General features: G+C 41.1%; 1 protein-coding gene and 1 long non-coding RNA gene across 2 annotated transcripts in view; one reads left to right on the plus strand and one right to left on the minus strand.

Moving 5' to 3' along the window:
• The window catches only part of LOC307014811, an 85076-nt gene that overhangs the window by 40300 nt on the left and 21519 nt on the right, over positions 1 to 23257 (minus strand). The gene's annotated exons all lie outside the window — the stretch shown is intronic.
• Positions 14168 to 23257, plus strand: part of olfm2a (olfactomedin 2a) — a 37161-nt gene continuing 28071 nt past the window's right edge. Inside the window, exon 1 of the mRNA XM_079642992.1 lies at positions 14168 to 14673. Within this exon, the coding sequence (XP_079499118.1) occupies positions 14617 to 14673 (57 nt within the window). The 5' untranslated portion in view covers positions 14168 to 14616. The remainder of the gene's footprint in view (positions 14674 to 23257) is intronic.

Here is a 23257-nt window from a genome sequence, read left to right on the forward strand (position 1 = left end):
GAGAAAATATCTTGTTTGAGCTACGAGCGTGCTGAAACGCATAGTGGTTAGAGGCGGCAATATGTTTACTGTCACTTGTTCAAAACCACCTATGCCGGGTTATCTCTGTACTAATGCCAGCAAAACAGATAAGGCCTCTTAATCAATACACCTGCTGAAGGGAAATGGCATTTTATTTCCCCTTGTCAGTGCAACTGGCAACGTTTGAATTATGCTTTCATATGTTTCACCGTAATGAGTACAATTGGGTTTGACTCTGCTGCTCTTCAATAATTCAGAACAGACCTGAAGCGAATATTTTGAATCTGCAAACAGGGATTATTCCTGCAGTCACTCACTTTCTATGTCTGTCTTTCTCAATGACTTTTTGCTACTTCAGAATAGTTTTTCTCTTTTATCATACTGTATATTGTACTTGCAAAAAAACTCTTTCATCTCTCACACACACACAAACACACGTTACAAACTCACATTAAGTCACACAATAGTGGCTTTGAATAGTTCCGGGGTGAATTCCCTGGCACAGAGGTAATCAGAGAGAGTTGGGAAGACTGTTATCATCACTGCATTTGAAGAACGTTTTTCAATCAACAGAACACCTTGAGTTTAATAGATAATAATTAGATTGGTTGCTATCTTCTAAGGCCTTAACATTCAAACATTTTAATATTAAAATTCTAAATAATTACAGAAGATTATTTAATAGTTTCTTCTTCCATTTGATGATAACATTCCCATACTTTGATGCTGTCCTTACTGGTTTCTACTGGGTATAAAGAGGGGTGTATAGAATTTAAAGCAGGCCAGTGTTAACCGTAATTGTCTGTGACTGTCACATATAGTACAGCAGAGGCAGGGGTCTTTAGTTAAACCCCAGTTCTCTATCTATTACCTCTGGGACACATCAAACAGCCAATTTTTGTCAAGTTCCATATGCACGCCTTTTTTTCGTATTAGATGAAAGAGCAGCAATGTAATGATTAAATGCTTTGCTTCCTGAACAAACCAGAATCTATTCTGTTTAAACCACAATGCTTCAATTTGAATTGAAGATGTGTTACCTTATCTTTAGACATGTGAGTGAGTATTACGGTCATGTTGTAGAATTAATGTATGCTTATGTTACAGACACTGTGTTGATGTGTGCTCCTAAGCTGCTGCAGTGCTAATGAGAGACTAGGGGTTTCAGGTGCTGGTGCTTTGAGAGCGGAGGTGATTGACAGGGTTCATGAATAGTGATGGCCGACAGCTGCTCATTAACCAAGAGACTGTCTGTCAGCAAAGCAGACTGGAACAGCAGCCCTTCCTCTATGTGTACACACACACTTGCACATAAACACACACAAGCATGAAAATACATACACACAGTGTATGCACAAGACCATGCAGATGTGCTACGGACCAGCGCACGTACACAAACACACACACACACACACAGAGTTTATGTCTCCTTCATCTGGATCCCTTGTGCTTTGAGGCCGATCCTGCTTTTCCCCCTGACAGCATTAGACGTGTGTGGCTATTAGCTATGTGCTCACACCACTCCCACAGGGCCAAGCCCCTCACTGAATATGGAAATACCTGCCAGATGTAAATTCTGAATGAGGCCCAAAGTGCAAAAGGAAAAAAGTCTTAAGCCAAAGAAGAAACACGAACACTTTTTAAATGGTTTAAAACTCCTTTTTAAGAATGTCTGTCACCTATTGTCTTTCTCGCTTTACATTTAACAACTTTCAAGTAAAAATCTAAATGAAATCACAAGGTGACCTAGATACTTTAACTAGAAGTGTAGATTTCATAACTTTTCTGTCACTTCGAAATGGAATATTTTAAAAATGCTTAAATAGAGTAATAGAGCATCTGCAAGCCAGTGGGGGTTGCATTCACCTACAACTGGATCATTCTTTGAAACTCATGTTTTTTTTAATTAGTTGACGATTGCTAAACAAATGCACATAGAGTGGGGCATGTCCAAAAGATACTGTATGTATGTAGCTGGAGCATATTTGCACATGTACTGTACTTGTTGGTTGGCTGTCACTGCTATTACAATCATCAATGGACTAAGCACAAACTTAGTTGCTGAATAACTTATAGCAAAAAGCAGCAAACATCTAAATTAGGATCCGTTTTGAATACAAATGTGTTGTGACATGTATTGATTTTAATGTGCTTTCCTCTAAAACGTACTTTATTGGATTTGTTGACCAAGATAGTTGTAACTCAACAAGCATATCCAAATGACAGTCAGAATGAATATGCATTGCATCAATATATTGCCGCGTTTTAAAGTACCCCTGACAAAAATCTCAATTCAAAAACCAAAACAAGGGTTCAAATAACACTAACTACTTGAATTTCATCTCACAGGTGATTAAAGGGAGCTTCAATAGGATGCTCATGTTGCTCTGTTTCGTTGTGTGGTCTATGTCTTACAGTGACTGGCAACAGGACACACACTGGACTCAAACGTTAACAAAGGACTTGGCAGGAAGGCTTACTGGGCATGTTAACTTATAACAATCATCAACAGGCTTTTTAAAGTCAGCAGGGAGTAATTTCAAGCAAATACACCAGAGGGGATGAGACAGGAAAGCATGTAATAATAGGTAAGCAGCAGAGAGATGTTGCCGGTCTGCAATCAGGTGTCACATCAGATAATGGTGAAGAAAACTTGTGAACTACAGTTAGTCTAACTCGGCCAGACAGTTCATTTGCCTTCATGTTATCTATCTTGAACTGAAATACACCTCAAAACACAGATGTACTTTTCAAAAATGCTCTAGTTCATTAAATACCAAGCAACTGATTGCCTCAACCCGCAGACATCTCATGATGTTGATAATAATACACAGTACTGTCTCTGAAAGCGGTGATGTAGCAAACATATTCATGTGCAAATCAGCATGATTTAATCTGAAAACGTTGACTCCTCCAACCGGGGTGAGAAATGGTCTCAAATAAAGACAGATAACTCTATGTTCACTTTGATGCTAAACGTCTATTTGGGCGGACGGCATCAATTTGGAAACCACTTTTGTAACCATTATTTAAGACAACTTCCAATTCTTGTTGGATTCGAGGCAAAGTGACAATGAGCCAGTGCGCTACAGATGGCAATGCATGTAGCAGCAACTTTAGTTAAAAGCCTCTGATGGAATGCTCCTTTTGTTTGTGATCGATTGAGAGAGAAAAGCATCCACCGTGTAATTGTAGCCTCATTTGATCTCAAATAAACCATGCTGTCCTACACAAGGGAGCGAGAGCAGGGCAAGCATGAGCTGGAAACACCTTCATTACACCAAACACACACACACACTTCTTTCCTTGGCACACACACACACACACACACACACACACACACACACACACACACACACACACACACACACACACACACACACACACACACACACACACACACACACACACACACACACACACACACACACACACACACACACACACACACACACACACACACACACACACACACACACACACACACACACACACACACACACACACACACACACACACACACACACACACTTTTGCACACTCCCTTAAAATTATATCGCCCTCCCTCTACTGGTCTGTCTTTTTCTCCAATCTCGCTCTGTGTCTTGTCTTCAATCATACTCAACAAACAACTATCCACACAGGGCGCACACACATTCACTCTTCCAGCCTATCTTGGAATGAGCCTGGGATTGATTCTAGTCACACTAGAGTGGGGCGAAATGAGCAGTCGCTCTGAATAGTCAAAGGCATCAAATAATACAGATATGAACGTCAGAGGAATAATTGAAGAAAGTGTTTTATATGTAAAAGACAGGGGAGGATGGAGTGGAATTGAATCTCAGAGAAAATGAGGAGCGGGTTGTATCCCAGGGTAGCGACTCACAATGCCTGAGCCTCGTTTGAAGAAAATAGAGGATAATTAGAGTGGTCAGTGACTTCCACAGGGCCCAACACAGCTCAGCCTCACTCTTCCTTTATCTGTCCTTCGTTCACTCTCTACCCATTTGTTGGCCTCTTTTTTTAAGCAATTCCCATTCAATTGTCAGTCTATGTTCATATACCAAATGTCCCTCTTTTCTCTCTGTCTCTTTGTTCTTTCTTTCATCTCAACCTTTGCTTTTCTATTTGTATCACTCCATGCCTCATTTTTCATCAGTCTCTTTTGGTGCTTCCTCCCATCCCTCTATTCTTCCCTCAAGCAGACGCAGAGCTACATCAGTGGAGTTGATCAGATATTCAAGGCACATATGGACAGCTCTGACCGGCATAAATCATGAGTATTTTTGAAGTGTCCGTGCAGGGTTCTTCAGGCTGCTTGTAGTGAGCAGGAAATGCTCTGTGGAACCAGAGCCTTAAATCCCTCTCTTCTACTTCCAGTTTCAAGCCAAATCCCTTTCTCTTACCTTAACCTCGTTCCGACTTTCCCACTCCCTCCATGCCTTTCATCCTGAACCAACTCAACATACATGTTAATACTAATGCATCTTCTAAAGCCTTGATGTCTGAGCATTGTGCACTCAAAGCCTGAGAGGTGACTGATTTTCAAAGGAACCATCCGACCTATCTGCAGCAAATTCGTAAGCATGTCTGTGGTCTGATCCCCTTGTTTTTTCACATTACATACTGGCTAGGTTGTCGGCATGACAACAACATGTTTCTATGGCGACATACTAGCCACAAGCTAGATTACTGTTTTTTTTTTAACATGTAATGTTGCCCAAGGGTCCACTTGTGGCAGGAGAACATGACAATATTTCCTTCAGAGCAAGAATGGGTTAAAACCAGCTCTTCCTTTTCTCAGAGACACAATCCCCTTATGAGCACCAGAGTGATACATTGGCACTAAATAGGCCTCAATGTAGTTGTTATGTTAAATCTAAAATATCTAAGTAACGTCTCAAAAAGAAATCTAAAAAATAAAGCATCCAAATACTTGTAATTTACACCAATTTCATTTTTCACAAAACATTTCATTGCTCTCCTTTGGAATTCCAGTTAGCTGTAAGTGTTATTATAAACTGGGATTACTTCAGACTAACCTAGAGCTGATCGATATTGCACAAAGATGAAAATCATTACAAAATCAATTGAAGTGCTCCATAATCACATAGGAGATTCCTGGAGCTTCCCATAAGCATTATTCTCCCTGTGTGTGGCCACAAAGCGACAGGCAGCACAAATAAATCTCCTCTCCCTGCTCTGTTCTTGCACTTTCCCTCCCTCTGCCTCTCTCCAGATGACTTGTCCTCTGTCTACGTCTCCTGCTCCAAGTCCCTGGATATTGATTGGGACCCAACTGGAGGGAGCAGGAAAAAGATAAATAAGGAGTCAGTGGCCATAAACAGTTCTCTTACTCACCCTAACATGAGGGGAAGGATAAACATCTGACAGACCTAAGAAAACAGCCATGTATTTCTCAGGGTCGTTTTCATGCAAATGACCTCAACCAATCACTAAGGATCCGCAGTTTCAACGAGCCTCGTAACACTCTGATTGCATTTACATTTTGTCAAGAGTGTTTAAGCACAGTAGAACGTATCATCCTTGTCATATCTGTGTTGAATGACTTAAGATTCTAAAATGAAAACATCTGATCATCAAAACAAATAAAACTGAGAGGCAGCTACTTGCAAACATTAACAGAAGCATGGTGCAGCTGAAAACATCTCCATTTAAACAGGTGCTGCTCATGATAATTATGTGCACAAGGCATCAAGTTCTCCTACACGGACCATAACACACCACATCACCCTAAGGCTCCATCAATCAAGCCCGACTCCACTAAGATTCAATAAAGTAAAGCTGATTGATTGTCATACAGCACTATGTACTGTACAGCAAACCACTGCTGTCTGCACACTCATACTCACACACAGGCATGCGTAAAGTCATCTGTAAACACCAACACACACAGTGGGGTAAATAACTGCCGGTATCTCTTGCAGCGTCGGGAGCAGTGGCGCGAGGCTTCCCCTCAGATTTTGAAAGCCCTATCTGTATCAGGAACAGCAAACCGAAAAAGCAATTTGCTTTGTCACACAGAGACATGCTTGACTACACTGAATAATTGCACTGCAGCCCTGGAAAGAGCTGTTTTCCTTTTATCTAATGAAGGCCTTCAGGGGAGGGAGCCCGTGTGTGTGTTTTGTATATGTGTGTACAATAAACGTGTCTTAGGACTTCTGTTTGTGTCAACATATATAAGTGTGGAACAGGAAGATAAGCGTTTCAAGCTAAATGAAGTTTATCTGATCCAATCCTGCCGGAGTCCCTGCTCGCTTTCCTTGCTAACCGTTCCAATGCAATATATTGATTCATCACATCTGCATGGAGCCTCTCGGCTGTGTCCAGTCTCTGGATAGAGGCAGTCCCAAAGTTCAATAATGCAGAAGAAGGCTGGAGAAGATGAAAAAAGCCCCTGTGCCCGGCTTCAGACATTTCCAACTCCTAAGAAGTGCTGAGTCTACACTCTGCTGCTACCTCTGTGGGGCTTGGCAGAGCTGAAGCTGGAGGAATAACTTCAGACTCCAACCCCACAGTACATAACCAGACAGTACAGTACTAAAGTTCTCTTTTAACTTAACTTTAACTTACTGCTGTGTTTAACAGTTGTTTTCATATATATGTACGCAATTACTTTTATTATTACTACTAAGATCCTGTTTCATTTTATAATGTTGCACTTACTGTACCCCCTGTCTATCTAACTGCATCCAATATTTTAAAGGCCAATTACTTTTCTACTCTGCAATTTTTGTGGATGTGAAAATAAAGAACTTGAGTACAGAGGACTGAAAGATGCACAAAGTGAGAATTTGGAGTGAGGCAAACAACAAGCAATTTGGCCAGAGCAATATCCAGAGGCAAGTGAGAAGGTTGTGTTTGGTCATCAGGGGCATGAAGACAACTAAGTGAATGAGATGAAAAAGCTAGCAGCTTCTCCGGTGACCACATTTGTGTTCACTAAAAGTTTTGTGAGTTGCGGTAATGACTCTTAAGCATTTGTGGGACTGTAATTAAGCCATCAGCCACAGTTTGGAGTCTTTACTTTGGTAATGAGGCTGAATGCGCACAGTTGCACTCTGTGGATAAGCTGCTGTAATCACTTCTATCTGGTTAATTATGTAAAACCATTCTTTTATCCTGGTGTCTCACTCTTTATATCGTCCTCTCTCACTAGGTCTCTGTCATGGTCTCATCTTTTAAATATAACTGTTATAATAAAAGCAAAGGATGCATTGGAAATAAGCACTCGCGCTGGGAGATATCAACCTGACAGAGCTATGCTGGGAATTGTCAGTCCAAATGGCTGCTTGGAGATAAAGCACAGTGAGAACTGAGTTTTAACAGAGGGCAATGTAAAAGGGATGAGATGTGATAGCTGCAGCAACAAAGCTCTCACCCCTCTGAAGAGTGTTTTATTGCCTTTCTCCATGCCATCTGTAGTACTGGTCGGAGGGCAATTTCAGCTCAGATGCATTTATTTTATAAAGCGTTTTGCTTCCTTTCACTTTCAAGCTCATAATTTCACTTGCACACAATGACTTGAATTCCATCAGGACTATTATTATCATTAGTGGTCGTGTTTCAGTGTGATGGAAGGGAAGATGCTGCAGGTTATTTGCAATGAAAGTAAACACCTTCAGCATGTCCCAAATGGAGAACACCTGGTAGTACTCTTTTTAGATAGACCTACATCAAAGCTCTCCTTCTGCAGTACTTCAGAGATGTTACCACCGCTACATGCTGTGCACACACAAACCCATGTGCTCACCCACACATACACTCACTTTTGTGGCAGCGGAGAGTGAAATCTTGTGTTGCTCGGGAACTTTACCTCACAGAGTGTGAAATGGGGGGAAATAAAAGCCCTAGGTGGATGAAAAAACATGAAGACGCTGCTGTTTCAATGTAGCAGAAAAAACAGTAGAGAAAAAAAATGTCAACAGCAAATAGCTGCTGGTTTCTGTTGCCGCAGGCGACATGGACTTTGGTTCTCATGTTTCTTTCCACCCGCATTATGCATCATGTTTTCATCCAATTAAACACAAACACAGGCTACAGAGAATCACTCAGGGAGAATCTTATCGTACTGCTCATTCAGGGAGAAACAGACGAGTAGGGATACACAGACGCGTGAGGGACGTTTTGAGATAAAGCAACGGTCAGGTGTGACTGTGGATGTATGAATAGGCCTGTTGGCTTCACTCAAAACATGGACCACATGGTAGAGCATCCCTATGTACCTGCAAGCTTCCCCTCACTTCTTCATGTGTCTGTCTGTAGAGGGCAACGTTTTGTTTTTTTCTGGTACAGAACCATGAGCAGACTGCCATGCATTTCATCTAGATGGAGATAGATGATGTTTGCTGAATTATGGCAAGGCACAGACATGAAGCATGACATGGCCTCCTTGTGGAAAAAGCCCAACTGAATCCGAGTTGTCCTTGCCCTGGTTGCCTTGGTGACGTGCAGGTAGTAAAGCGAGACAGACCAACAGAGGGTGTGAAAAGCTATGTTTGAATCCATCTTCAGGCAGCAATAGAGGATTTCACACCTTCCCCTCTGGGCACTCGGGCGAGCATTGCTATGGAAACAGAGCACTCTTAACCTCTGACCTGAAGTTTTCACCATCACTTGTTCTTAGTTTTTCCAGATCAAATTGCATACGGCATTTCCCCATCTGTAAAAAAGGAGAAGGGCGATTTAGCGAGTTGTCTATGATTCTGAGCCGACAGAAAAGACGTTTAAGAATGGACATTTTAAATTTAAAAAAATAACAGATTTAGATAAATCTTGTGAAAAACTGATGTCCACATTGAGCAATGTTGTGCCTGAGATATTTCCTGATCCTGAATTTGTAGATAAAGTTTCTCATAAAAAGACAGGTAAATGGAATTGCATTGATGCAGTGTCTTTCTAGTCTTCTATCCACTCAATGCTCCTACACCAAGATTCATCCTATCACACACAATTCTGGGTTCAGGATCTTGCCAGAGGACACTCCGGCATGTGGACTGAAGGAGCCGGGGATTGAATGCCGATCTTCCGATAAGTGGATGAGCCGCTCTACATCCTGAAGCACAGCCGGCCCAGTGAAGTGTAAAGACAAACTCAGCAGGTGCATGTGCTTTGGCAGTCCATCTGAACCAATAACTTGCACCATTACTGATGAATGAGGTGTTTCATGCTCTTTACATAGGTGTGAGATGATTAGAGAACCATTAGAAAGTGTGAGTCTCAAATAAGAGCTACAAGCTGTGTTGTGAAATGTTTGCACGCGGCTTTTGTGTTGGCTTTGATATCCGTGTTATGTTTGCAGAAGTGTCGGTGTTAACACTTCTCCATCTGTGTGTTCATTGACATGTTGATGTTGTAGTGAAGTGTGTTTGTGTGTTGTGTGTGATAGATTGCTTGCCTGCGAATTAATCAGTGATTATTAACATTTAAGCCAAAGACTGCATAAAATGATTTCATTTGCTTACCCAATATAGATTCAGGATTCTGGATACTTTCAGGAAGCATATGGTCTACATGATGACTCTGCCGCAACCGCAATAGAAGAAACATTATGAAGATCAATAACAACAACACGCTCCGTTATAGGACAAACTCCAATGTTTGCTAGATGGATAGGGCAACTTGTGTTCTCCAACTTCACAAAATCCAATTAGACTGTCTGTGTATGTCTGTGTGATGATCTACAATCTAGTCACTCACTGGGCCTATTCCCCTGTCTAATGTTCAAATAACATGAACAAAAACTAAGCTCCACTTGCTCCGCCTCTGCTCTACAACTGTTCATTCTCACAGCGTGTTTAAAACTGTTCTTGCTTTCCAATTACTCGAACAGAAACAACTCCTGTAATTGAAAATCTATATAATAATAGGCTTGGCAGCGGTGGCTCAATACAAATAGTCCCATTTTAACAGCTGTGTTTAAAATGCTAAAGAAGTATACTTTTAGACAGGCCTGGAAGCAGTCAGAGTAAAAAATCCACGCTCAGAAGAACAGAGAGGCTAGTGGTTGTTAAATGTAGTCCTCAGGCCATGATGTGTTGCATCGCCTCAAATATTTTAGCAACACACTCATACAGAGAAACACACAGAGAAATCCCTGATTAAATCATAAAGCATGAAATACAATCAAACAACTGTAAGTCAATAACAAACATAAACACTGAGGGTAACCATGATAAGACAAGGAGTGGAAAAGAGAGAGAGATTGAGTTGATCTGTTCAGAGAAGCTGAAAAAGGTCTAAAACGGAACGTGAACATTTGTGGTTTAACTGACACATCTGCCTAAAACAGTGCAGTCACATGTGAGGTGACAGGATAAAAGAGAGGGAGAGAGAGAGAGAGAGAAAGCCTGCCTGAGAATACAGAGACACAGAGCAGCCCTAAAGGCCCATTCCATCCTTTCTCTTGGCCTTCTTGTACTTATCAGGGATAAAAGGAAAAAAATGCTGCATCTTTGACAAATGGATTATGCTTTATTTGCATTTACTTCAGAAACATTCCCCCAGTTCCCTCAACGCCCCAGGCCTCTAAACTGTGACTGTAGGGGAGATGGTCGAAAGCAACCAGGAGGAAGGAGGAGTTTGTTTGCACAGTGTATATCATCAGCATGACCATTGAAAACACTGGCACTAACTGACCCCATGCAAGGATTCAACATCAGTTTTACTCAATCTGGCAGCCATGGGCTGTTAATTCCCAGCCTCATGCTGTAATGTATGTATCTAAGAAGAGACATTATTCAGGATAGAATACAGATAAATGAAGAAACAATACAATGGATGAAAACTAGAGCAGAGGAAGGCAGAAATACTGTATTTCCTGCATCTTGTTTCTTTCTTTCCTTATACACCCCCTCTCTCCCTTGCTCCCACAACAGAGTCTCATTTCACCTCCTTGTGTTTTTTCCTGCTGGGAAAATAGAGGGGTGTGCACCATGCTGCTGCCCAACTGATGGGCAGCAGCAGGGGTGAAGAAAGTAAATTCTCTGCTGAACCATACAGGCAAGCGCGGGACGGCACAGGCCAGCACATTGCCAGATCTAAAATCCATGCTGACAATGTTGTTTTTCAAATAATAAAATTTTATAGAGTTACAGTATATCAGTAAATGGGTTACAATATATCAACAAATATGGGACAATGGGATAACAAAATTGGAACAAAAAGCGATAATTGGTGATTTGCACAATGTAAACCATAAATAAACACATTTGTTCAGGCTGTTCGAATGATCTGGAGAAGAAGCACCAAGAGCCTTCCAGTCCAAACATGTCCCTGTGTGTAAGGGATATTTAAAGTGGACCTACAGTATCATGCTATATTTGAATAATATAGTGTAGGAACATACCTATATAAGGCATATTTATACTTTTGATTTTTCCCCAAAAAAATTATATATATAATAATAATAAAACAGATGCATTTTAGCCATTCCTTATTTCGCTCAATATAACACTGTCTTTGCATGGGCTGATTCTGTGAGAACAGCACCATCTACAGGCCTGGCATATGTACTTCAGCGTCTCCAGCGCTTCCGAATGGCAATGTCCGTGGCTGTCTCCTCCTGATTGGTGGAGTTGGCCCAATAGCCGGAGCGTCACTTCTGTGACGTCATAGAAGTGTTCAAATCTGGATCAGTCTGTATCAGATCCGTTGCAGCCCCTTTTTAAGAGATTTGGGTATGCAGGAAAATAGAGAGGGTTGTGTTTTCTGACACTTGGTGAGTTCCCTGGAACACCGGGGACACATATTCATGTATAAAAGACGTACAAAAGTGCATTTTGCATGATAGGTCACCTTTAACTGTTCTCGTGATAAACTATAATAACGTTCACCACTGCTCTAAGAGATACCTTTTTTATCCCTTTTACACCAGATATATTAGCTACTGTTGAAAAAACCACAACAGTGCACATTCACAATCTCCCTTGGCCTGGGAAAGACTTATTATTTCATTTAATTATCTGTTGGCTAACAACATTCATTATCTCCGTTGTAAGCGGAGACAGAATAATCTTTATCATTTACCTAAACCTCAGAGAGTCCCTCTATTTTGGAATCTTCTGATTGGATATGTGTCAGCACTGAATTTATGGTATTATCGCTTTGACAGTCACCATCCTGATCTTTAAATGCAGAAAGTTATCACTCACCATTGGGCTTACAGTATGACATTATCAATGCTAAATGTCAGCTCTTTCTTGAGGTATCTGTCATTCTTGTGGAAACATTTTGTTAAGCACGCAGCATCATCACTGGAAGCGATGCTTCTATCTATCTATCTCTGTATGTTATACCAGTAAATGGGCTACAATATACCGACAAATATGGGGCAATGGGATAACAAAATTGGAATAAAAAAAGGGATAATTGGTGATTTGCACAATGTAAACCATAAATAAACACATTTCTTCAGGTAGTTCTAATTGAATATGTGTCATCACTGAATTGATGGTATCGCTTTGACAGTCACCACCCTGATCTTTTAAATGCAGAAAGTTATCACTATTTTGTTAAGCATGCAGCATCACGGGCCCGGCGCCACGAGGGGGCAAAAGGGGGCATTGCCCCCTCAGTTGTATTCTTTGCCCCCTCACTTTGAGCATCATTCATCCATCAAAAAGTACAATAAATGTCACAATTATTAAATAACTTTAAATAATTATTTTCCCCAATATGTTTAGATCAGATATGTGGGCAGGCAGTCAAACAATGTGTAAAAAAGCCTCAACCCCAAGTGAGCTTGTAGTCTTAATGTTAGAGTGTGTGCTACTGTAAACACAGTCGGATGGGTGACGTTTTCCGGGCAGAGTCCCCGTTTTCAGTGGCTGGTACCCGGTTGAAACTCCCGAAAATGTTCCCGTTTTTGAACGTGCGTTAAAAAAAATAGAGCAAGTTGAAATCAAATGTTACATGTCAGTAAAAACAGAGTAATAGTGTTGTGCCTGTTTGTAGCGTGAGCGTATTTCTTCTTCTACGAATGCTTTTTATTCTTCTTCTTTTGTCTTTAATGGCGAATCGCTTCCACTTGGAGCATATATCGCCACCTACTGTTGATTTATTAAATGTTCATATTAAATCCTTGTCCTCAGACCAGTGTTTTTGAGGAACTTGAAGATCAACTTGTTTACTTCATTTCTTGATTTACTTTCGTATATTGACTTGAAATCCATGTTGTTTGACATCAACAAAAAATAAGACAGACAACTACAGATATCACCACACGTGATGGTTACTTGTTATTATTTAGGGCTGTATGGATCAGGTTTTTGCAAAAGCGAGCCCTTTTACTAGAATAACAATATATTATGTATTATATCAACCACATTGGTACAATGAGCGACATCTAGTGACGGATTTTGGAACATTGATTTGATTTTTCTCATGGCAGTAGAGACAAACCAGAGGACTTTATTTTTATTTTTGATCTGTGTCTTTCCATTTGGTGTAGTATTTGATCCAATATTACATTTGGTTTATATATTAGTCACTTTCTTATGAAATGCCAGGTTTTAGGCCTTGATTTGAACATTCAATCCTGAAAATAAAAAATCAATCAGATTAATGATTCTTTAATCCTGACTAGAGTAGATAGTAAGTACGTAAATCTGTATAGGAAGACGAGTTAAGGGATAGAGGAGAAAAGGTTATGGTATAATTACAGAGCCTGTCAATTTATAAATGGAGGAAATCAATGTTAGTCTGTTAACCAAAGTGCAGGCATCTGATAATGTACTATCTGTTATTAAAGATCAGAGGAAAAGAACAGAATGAGAGGGGTCAATCCGGAAAACAAATAAAGAAGCAAAGATATTGTAGAGCAGTGAGAAGGAAAAAAGCTTGGTGTGTCAATTCATTAAATTGCCAGTATTTTTCGTTGTTTTGAAAAAAAAATCGCCCCCTCTGATTTTTTAACAGCCCCTCAGTCATTTCATCCTGGAGCCGGGCCTGCAGCATCATCAATGGAAGCAATGCTTCTATCTATCTATCTCCATCTTTCTGTATGTATTTCAATCACTTGAGCAATAATACTTTCAGTGCAAGCAGGTCTCTCTCTCTCTCTCTCTCTCTTACTCTCTGTCTCTCTCTCACACACACATAGATAGAGACACACGCGCACGGCCAAGCTTGGCTGCGTCAAAGAGTGGTACTTCTTTCACTGTGCTCCCGGCACATAGACGTGCTGCTCCTAGCGTCGGTACCTTGCAAGCACAGCAGTCACCTTCCAACCTCTGCGACTCTCCTCCGATCCGTCTCGCTCAGTCGCAGTTATTTTGCAGGAGGGAGGGGACCGCCGATCTTCCTCTCCACACATTTATCTGCGGAGTTTCTCCACCGAGGGAAATTGGGAGGGCTGCTAAAAAGTCTATGCTCCACGAAAGACACGCGACTGGTGGCTTCACCGAGCCAGAGAGGTCTGCCGTGCGTCCTGGGGATGAGGTTGGTGGCACACAGCCGACACAGCGTTAAAGGAAGCCCTCTGTATCTGAAGAAACCGCCCCAGTGAGGGACACGGACGGAGGGAGAGCTGCGGGAGCTGGTGTCGGCTGGGACGCTATCATTTCGACTAGGATGCATCTCTTCAGTGCCATGTTCCTGCTTGTGATGTTAGCTGTCATGCCCTGTGAGGTAAGGACTCTGGCTTAAACGCTTACACGCTATGAATAAGCATTGTTTAAAAGTTCCCAACATGTAGCCTACCATTTAAGCAAGAACACACGGCTAACGAGCAGACTGTTACAAAACTGGAAACATAATTTAAATTCAGTGCAGTGCAAAGACTAGACAATGAATGTTGCAGAATTTAATAGAACATTTGCTATTGTTCAGTATGCAACCTACCGAGCTGATGATAAGCAAAACGCATAGAGAAACTTATAACAAGCAGAACTACAGTTAATGTGAATCCAGCTGGGCTCACTTATCGTTTTATTCCGGGAATTTAAGTCTCACCCAGTTTCTGAATGGCATCTTGAAGCAATATGTAGTATTTATTACAACTAGTGGACTAGATGACTGGAACATGGTGATGAAATATTTTAAAGGAAAAAGAGTAATTATTTGACTGATACGTTTGATGCCCTGGAGGTCGTTGTTAACAGCCCTTCCTGTCCACCTCTCCATCACTGACAGAGAGGTCCAAAGGCTCCTGGACACACACACACACACACACACACACACACACACACACACACACACACACACACACACACACACACACACACACACACACACACACACACACACACACACACACACACACACACACACACACACACACACACACACACACACACACACACACACACACACACACACACACACACACACACACACACACACACACACACACACACACACACACACACACACACACACACACACACACACACACGTTGATTAAGCTGAAAGGAACCAACACTGACAGTTTGTATACAGGATCTACAAGCCATGCGTAATTAGTAGTGTTCCATAGCAGCCAACAAACGGTTGTAGATCCTGGAGATGTGTGACGAGTGTCTGAGTGATTGTGTGGCGTGCTGTGTTGTGCATGACACTCGAGAAAGCTGCGTCCCTTTGCTAAAAATGACGAGCTTTGATGTGACCGTTGTAAATTGAAGTGAAGGACGGAAAATTATCTGACCCAGAAAGGCTTTCAGTCAAGGCAGAGAATTTGAACTTGCAGGGGTTCATCTGGTCATACAAGCAGCATGCCAGCCTACACAGTACAAGGTCTGCTTATAGGTACAATGTGCCTGTTATTTAGGATTGCACAAAAGGCGCCGATCTATTGGATGGCACAGGTTCGCACCTTTAGCTCCATACAGCAGATACATTCAAAGGTTCTACATTTCAGACTGAGGAAATATGCTGTAACATGTAAAGCCCATATGTTGCATGCAGCATACATTAGGGTTTTATATGGCATGTCTACAGGGCAAGCTGGAACTGCAGTTGACCTTTAACAAAAGCTACAGTATGTTTGAAGTCTACAGGATGTGCTGTACACCTGTGTGCCAGTTTCAAAGTATAACATGTACATCACAGATTGTATTACATTAAAACAATGGATTTTATTCTGATGGTATGAAACAAGGCACAGCAGTTCCCAGGTCTCTAATTCAACAATCCGATTGAACACATCCCTAGCCTCACGATAAAGACAAAATGAAACAATTCAAATGTGTTGATGTGCATTTTAACCTCTATACGTTTGTGCATGCATGATGATAACTGATTTAACCTTCCCTGAAAGTCCAAAACTCAAATGTATTAACTAAGCAAACAAAGTGTAAATTACAAAACGTGTTCTACACGCATCCACACAGCACTTTAGATGTTCTTCAATAAATGAAGAGGAATACATGTCACTGGCAAATACTTGCTAAAGTGACTGTAACAGAGGCGACATGTGCTTTATGATTTGAATAAATGCCCACACCGGGTTGTATTTTGGACATTCTGCCTCTGCCTCCTTGCTCGGTCTGGGCCGCTCAATTGTCAGCTTCACAGTGACACAGACAATGTAGCTGAAGACTTGCCATCATCACTCAACCCCTTCTTCAATGGGTTCACACTGTAATTGGCCTTCGGGGACAATTTGTTGCAAGTGTTTGCATTAAATATTTAAAGGTCTGAAAGAAAATATGACGCGGAAGATTGCAAGTCAAACATAAAGAATTGATGACTTGGTGCATATCCACTGCAATGACACCAACATTACTTTCAACCAGAGTCGAGATATTCACATATTTTCTGTCACAGTCTCAGCACAAGCCTGTATGAAATATTAAGAGAGCTTTAATGAGACAGATGCACTTGTTTGTTCACTGCACACGTTTGTTAAGTACCCATAAAGCCCTGGGGGCCCTCAGTGTACAGATGGGCACCTGCTTGACCTTGCCACAGATGTCTTGTACATCAAGCCATGTATGACAGGACACACTGATATGCGTGTATGTGTGTTCATGATTTTGGAAGTAATGGATTTACTATACACACACTAGTATACTGTAACCGGCTATAATAACACTTTAAAAAAAAAATCTATTTAGGATGTCTAACTTTACTGGATTATCTTAATAAACGCGACATATCTTCTTTTTAAGTACCAGAAAATCTGAGAATTGTGTGCTCAAAATCTTTCTGCAAGGTGTAAACCATGTAAAGTTAATATTATTTAGAAAAATACATTCCAATTATTGAATGAAAAAACTAATGTTGACTCTTCTTTGAAATTATAACATACATTTCTGTGAAACTCAGATTTTCTTTAGTCTGGTGTAATACCTTATTATTGAAAGCTTCAAATTTTAAATTGAACAGCAAATATGGATGCACAGCCTAATTTATCTTGCTCCATTTAGTGTATATAAATGGGATTTCATGGCCGATGACTAACGTGAACAATGAGATGAATGGATATTTTGTTCATGTTTTCAACAAACAAAGGAATTTAACAATACAATTCAGTGTGAAAAGAATAAATATAACTGCTTTGTTGAAAACAAAGGCTTTGAATGAAACAAATCACATTGTGTTGTAGTCAAAAGAATGCTTCCAAATCAAAAAGCTGTGTGTTGCACTAATATTCCTGTACAACTGACAAAGTGATTTGAAAAGCTTGCTGGAGCCTGAACGATATGTGAAGTCATACTTTCCACGGGGACCCAAGATTTCTTGAGTTTGTTTTCTGTAGCTGCCCAGTTTCTGTTTACGGTAAGATTGCTTAATGTTTTTTGAAAGATTTACAATCAGGTTTGGAGGCAAAGCAACTGCTTAAGGGGGTGCCAGAGGAATACAGTTATTGGTTTAGGATGTCTGGTGTTGAAGACTCCCAACATGGTTGAGAGTGATTGAAATAAACACTTGCTTTAGTGTGGCTGTACAAACATCAAATGCAATGGGGGAGAAAACTTGCTTGTCATTCTCAAAGAGTGAGTCAGAATACTGAGCAATTGGAAACATGTTTCAGTAATATACTTGATCCTTTCTCTCACCAGGGATCACGATAAACAATCAGTTTGAACAGGCCACTATTTAGGGACTTATTAAACTGTGTTTACTCATTCCAGATAGGTGTGATGATTAGACCAGAAAATCACCCAGCCAAATTAAAGCTAAAAAGCAAGTACTGCAAAGGAGAGGGCTCTTCTAAATCACAACTAACACACTAAACCATCCTTAGGCACACACACATTACGTTTATTTGCGTTTAATTAATGATACAGTACTTATTGCTGTGATATACAGTAAGTGTCACTGGATTGAAATGGTTTTATTGACGCAAATGATGGGGCCGCTATATGTTGCTATTTTGAGAAGACTGTGTACCAGTATTATTGATAAACTTCACATATATTAGGTCTCATTCCGCGCAGAAATAGGAAAATTGAAAGGTTAATATTTACTGTGTCTCTGCATGTGAGGACAACAAAACTTCAGACCTCAGCTCAGTCAGAGCTAGGCAGGACAAACAGCTGGATGGATAATATCCAACAAGACAGCTTTTAAACAGATTTTTTCCAGCTACCTGTTAAAAGCTTTGATAAATATGAAGGAATTAATCTGGATGACAAAGATGTGAGTGTATGTTTCCCAGGAGGAAGGACACTAGGTAGCAGGCTGGACAGAATGTGTTCTGCCAAGCAGCAGCCTAACCTCCACCAAGAGAATTAAACAAATGAAAATCAGCAAGAGCGGGGTGTAAATCTGCCAGTGAGCGGCAAGGAGACACACTCAACTATAAAAAACACCTTGCTATGCTGTGACAGAACCCACGTTTGCTAAATGACTAACACTGCATGACCACGAACAAGCCCTTGGAAGGTCAAGCTGCAACGCACAAATCAAACTTTAAAACTAAAACAAGGAAATTACGTGTTTTGCATGCAGATTAGGCTTAATTTATCATGTAATAATGTTAACATTCAAGTAGTGTGGCTATAAAATGAGTCCCAAATTAATATCAATATGTAAGTTTGGTGTAGTTTGCTCTGTAAAAAAGTATAACAGACACATTTTTGCTGCCTGTCAGTCACTAAGAATAATGTCGAGCACAATGTGGGTGAGTAAGTGAGCAGGTTGGGTTTGATGAGCCACTATGCCTGCATCCACCTTCATGCACTCGCTGTAAATATAAAAAGGTGCTTCATAATCAGCCACAGATAATGAGGTTGCATTATGTTTGATTCAGTGCTGCTTAAAGAGATTGAACAGTATGTGCTTGTGTCATGACTGATTAGGGCAGAGCTGGAATCAATGCACGATAATGATACCACATTGTGCGAGTCTTACCACTGTAAAGAGATCTGTGTCATAAAGAGATGCTGCTTAAGAAAGGCTGGAGCACAGAGAGCTATTGAGCCTTTGTTCTGTCCGCTGTTCACTCCCACATCTTAATGTTTGATGTGCTTTCGTGTTTTATCATCAGAGGCGCCTGTGTGTGTGTGTGTGTGTGTGTGTGTGTGTGTGTGTGTGTGTGTGTGTGTGTGTGTGTGTGTGTGTGTGTGTGTGTGTGTGTGTGTGTGTGTGTGTGTGTGTGTGTGTGTGTGTACACTGTATAATTGTTAAGACTTTTTTTCTGCCCTCTGATAATTTGGTCCTTAAAAGGGTTACACAATTATTACTGAGGTAACACCTTCTTTACTAAATAGCTAGCTTAAAGTTAGGATACGTATGTTAACATGTTGTGTTGGTGGTGAGGATTTAGAGCAAATAAATACTGTAACATTTCCGGTACAGCAGGTGTGTTGACAAAAGAAGAGGTGGTTAGGATGTGTGTTTTTTTAATGGACAATGAGGTGTGTGTGCCTGTTTAAGTGCTTAGCTTTTTAATGATGATGTACCTGTTTCTGGGTCAGTTTTATAAATGTGGTCTGCTCATGACTCACACAGGGGTGATATTAGCGCGTGAGCTTTTTTGCAAATGCGGCCGTGGGTGAAATGGGTGACTGATTTTGCTACTGCGGTGCCTTAGATGAGGCACGAAAGGCAGGAAGCGGTCAGCAGTCTAATTGGTTAACAGATGGGAGGCAGGGTAGGGAAGCATGTGAGGTCAGTGGCCTGACTCTCAGACTGACAGTGTGTCCCCGCCATGGTCGGGCCCCTGAGCTACAGAGGGTGTGTCAGTATGGCGTTACCTTTCCAGCTGGAATCCACCTCCCCATATCATGGGTACATATGAAATGTAAATTCTGCTTGAAAATTGAACGATTGACCGGTCATTGGCCGATCTGATCTGAAACAAACTGTGATCTTATATTCATACTACATCAGAGAAATGTAGTGATATTAAAACAATATCATGATTTCAGATTAGGTTATTGCCCAGGATTTCGTATATTGTAATAAGTGTTGTGTTTTCCCGGCTTTAAAAGATGCATCATATTCAATTGGTCATTTTCTGAACTTTCCAGACTGCTGTAGCTGTCCTATTCTTGGTCTCACTCACTAAATCATTTTATTCTCATTACTTCTAATTTTTTAATAAAAAATCTCATCGGGTAAACATTTTGTCCAAGAACCAATAGCCAACCATACAACATTGCTAGAAGTCTTTATGCAATTCTAATTTGATATATGATTTTCTCATTATTGCTCAACCCTACAATTCTTTACTAACAAAATCACAACAAAAAACTTGACAAAGGGAAACTAAATGGCTTGCACGCTTTGGATTTGTAATCGTACAGCACATGATCCTATATGATTACTCTCCGCCTTTATTTTTGAAACCATGAAAGGAGATGAATATTGCAAGTACTTTAGAACCGGGGGACACATGCTTCAAACTCATATTGTCAAAGTCAGAGATAAAAGTCTGGTACCCTTGGTACTTAGTCCATGTTTTAAATGACCAACTACTCATTCAGAGCTACAGACTGACCACCACATATGCTCTGGGGTTCTGTGGGATCTAATTGACCTCTGTTGATGCTTTCTGTCTTGTTGAAAACCCAGCGGCTGCTTTACTAAAATGACCATAAGCCATCCCATGGACTGAGCTGGCTGACTCTGGTCTGTTCGTAATCGTCATTAAAAAGGTCTTAAAGGTCTTTTGGGAACTGGATACAGTTCTCCTTTATAAAGACAGGGTTAACCTGGCAGCTTACCAGCATCCAGCTGTACACTCAGGACTGATTACTTTTATACATGCAGGAGGAAAGAAAAAGTAGAGGACATGTGCCCTTCAGACCCGAATTCTCTCTTCCAGACATTTCACAATCATTGACTGATGCACAACTATTTTCTCAAAATATTCAGTTTCCCCATAAAATGTATAGGAGGTTATTTGTATGGTTGCTGTCAACAGAGTATGGAAGGATCAGCTTGACTGGTGGGATGAATATCATCCCTATATCGCAATCTCTACCCACTTTCTCTCTTTCCTTCTGTGTGAGTGTGCTCGAGGGTGCAGGACTCCCAGAGGTTTATGTCTGTGACTCTAAGCAAGAGTGACATTTCTCTGACAACACCAGAACAAGCACACGCATGCACGTGCGCATGCACATGCACACGCACAGCTCTCTTTCACACACATTGTTACCATCTCCTTTTCTCTCTCCCCTTTGCTCTCTAGTTCACAAACATGTCAGGAAAGGGATCACAGCCGACAAAGAGCAAAGCGACGCATTGAATCGACACCATCATAAATACGGCTGTGCCAGTTTTGCCTATCGCAGGTTATAGTATGAGTGACAGATGCCAATTAGAGCACAGACACGGTTCATCATCTGGTCAATGCCGGACACACAGCCACCAGTAATAAGGGCAACAACACACGTTACCAAGTAACCGTCACCGTGGGACTCACCCAATGATTATTTTTTGCGTCCATCTGCTCTTTTTTTGCATTGCAGTAGACACCTTCTGACCAGTTTTCTGTACGACCTTGCTTTCTCCTGCTCGATGAATCTTTTATGAGCCTGGCAATGTGGGTTTCTGTGTAGAAGATTGGAATATAAATATGGCTGTTGCGCCTAGAGCTCCTCTTTCGCTCTGATACAAAAGCTTTCATAAGACTGAGCAGATTGGGCAAGTTGCTATGAACGGTGCTCTTCACATGTCTTTGCTTTCATCGGAAAACACACATCCCATATCAGACAGTGTTATGCATTATCAAACACCCAATATAGATTCTGCCTCCACCTGCTCGATCACATGCCCGGACAACCTACCACACTCCTGGGAAATCTTGTTTTATATAAAAAAAAAGGTTTGGTTTATTATAGTCGGCATAGTTTTCTTTTCAATAGCCCAAGTTAATCAACACGTTCATGTTTGGCGGAGCTGTAGAATCACATGACATGGACTCAGAGGTGAGGTAAGAGTAAATCTTTTAGTTGAACTACTCAGACTGTATTACGCCTCTTTTTCTATAACTACCTCTATCTCTTATCTGTTTTTATCCACTTTGTCTCCCTCTCCTCCTATTTCACATGATCCACTCTGCATTGCCATGTGTGAGTGTGACAGCATTGCCTCCCATGCTGAAAGCTAACTCAATGCAGGGGTTTCATTTTGGGGAATGAAGGATGAGAGCTCTACGCCGCAGCAGAAGCGGGTGGAAAGAGGAACCATTTAATCCGATGTGTTTTTCCACGTGGCACTGTCACAGCCACTCAGTAGGGCCATTGATGAGAGAGGCTCTCTCTGACTGCGCCAAGGCTTAAAGGCTCCAGTCAGGGAGGCGTGGGAGCCAGCAGCCACCAGACACTGCTGCATATCAAGCAGGCTGGCAGAGCTCTCTGCAGCCCCACGGTGCCATAGGTAGAGAGGTCCTTTGATAAAGACACTACATGTAGGAGAGAGCAGATAACAAGATGCTCCAGCGAAAGGAACACAGCTTACATATTATGCCGCTGATTCTGAACCCCCCCCCCCTCTCGGGATTTGTCCAAGTCTTCAGAACACACACAGACACTTGAATGTGTAACACTGGATGTGAACACCACATCTGGAAGTAGAAGTCACAACTAGAGAACTCAGTATGTATTATATTAAAAATCTCATGGATATATCATGGATATGTGTAGAACTGATGACATCAACCGAAATATATTTGATGTAGATTTGATGGATTACACAAAATTGGGAGAAATTATGTAACTTGCTAATTTTTCACTCATCCATCATAGATCAGAAGGACCGCATTGATATGAGCATACTAATGGGAAGGACTTTTCTCGTGAGCCCTTGGTTTTCAGCAGGG

Source organism: Notothenia rossii (assembly GCF_949606895.1).
Source record: "Notothenia rossii genome assembly, chromosome: 8".
NCBI lineage: Eukaryota > Metazoa > Chordata > Actinopteri > Perciformes > Nototheniidae > Notothenia > Notothenia rossii.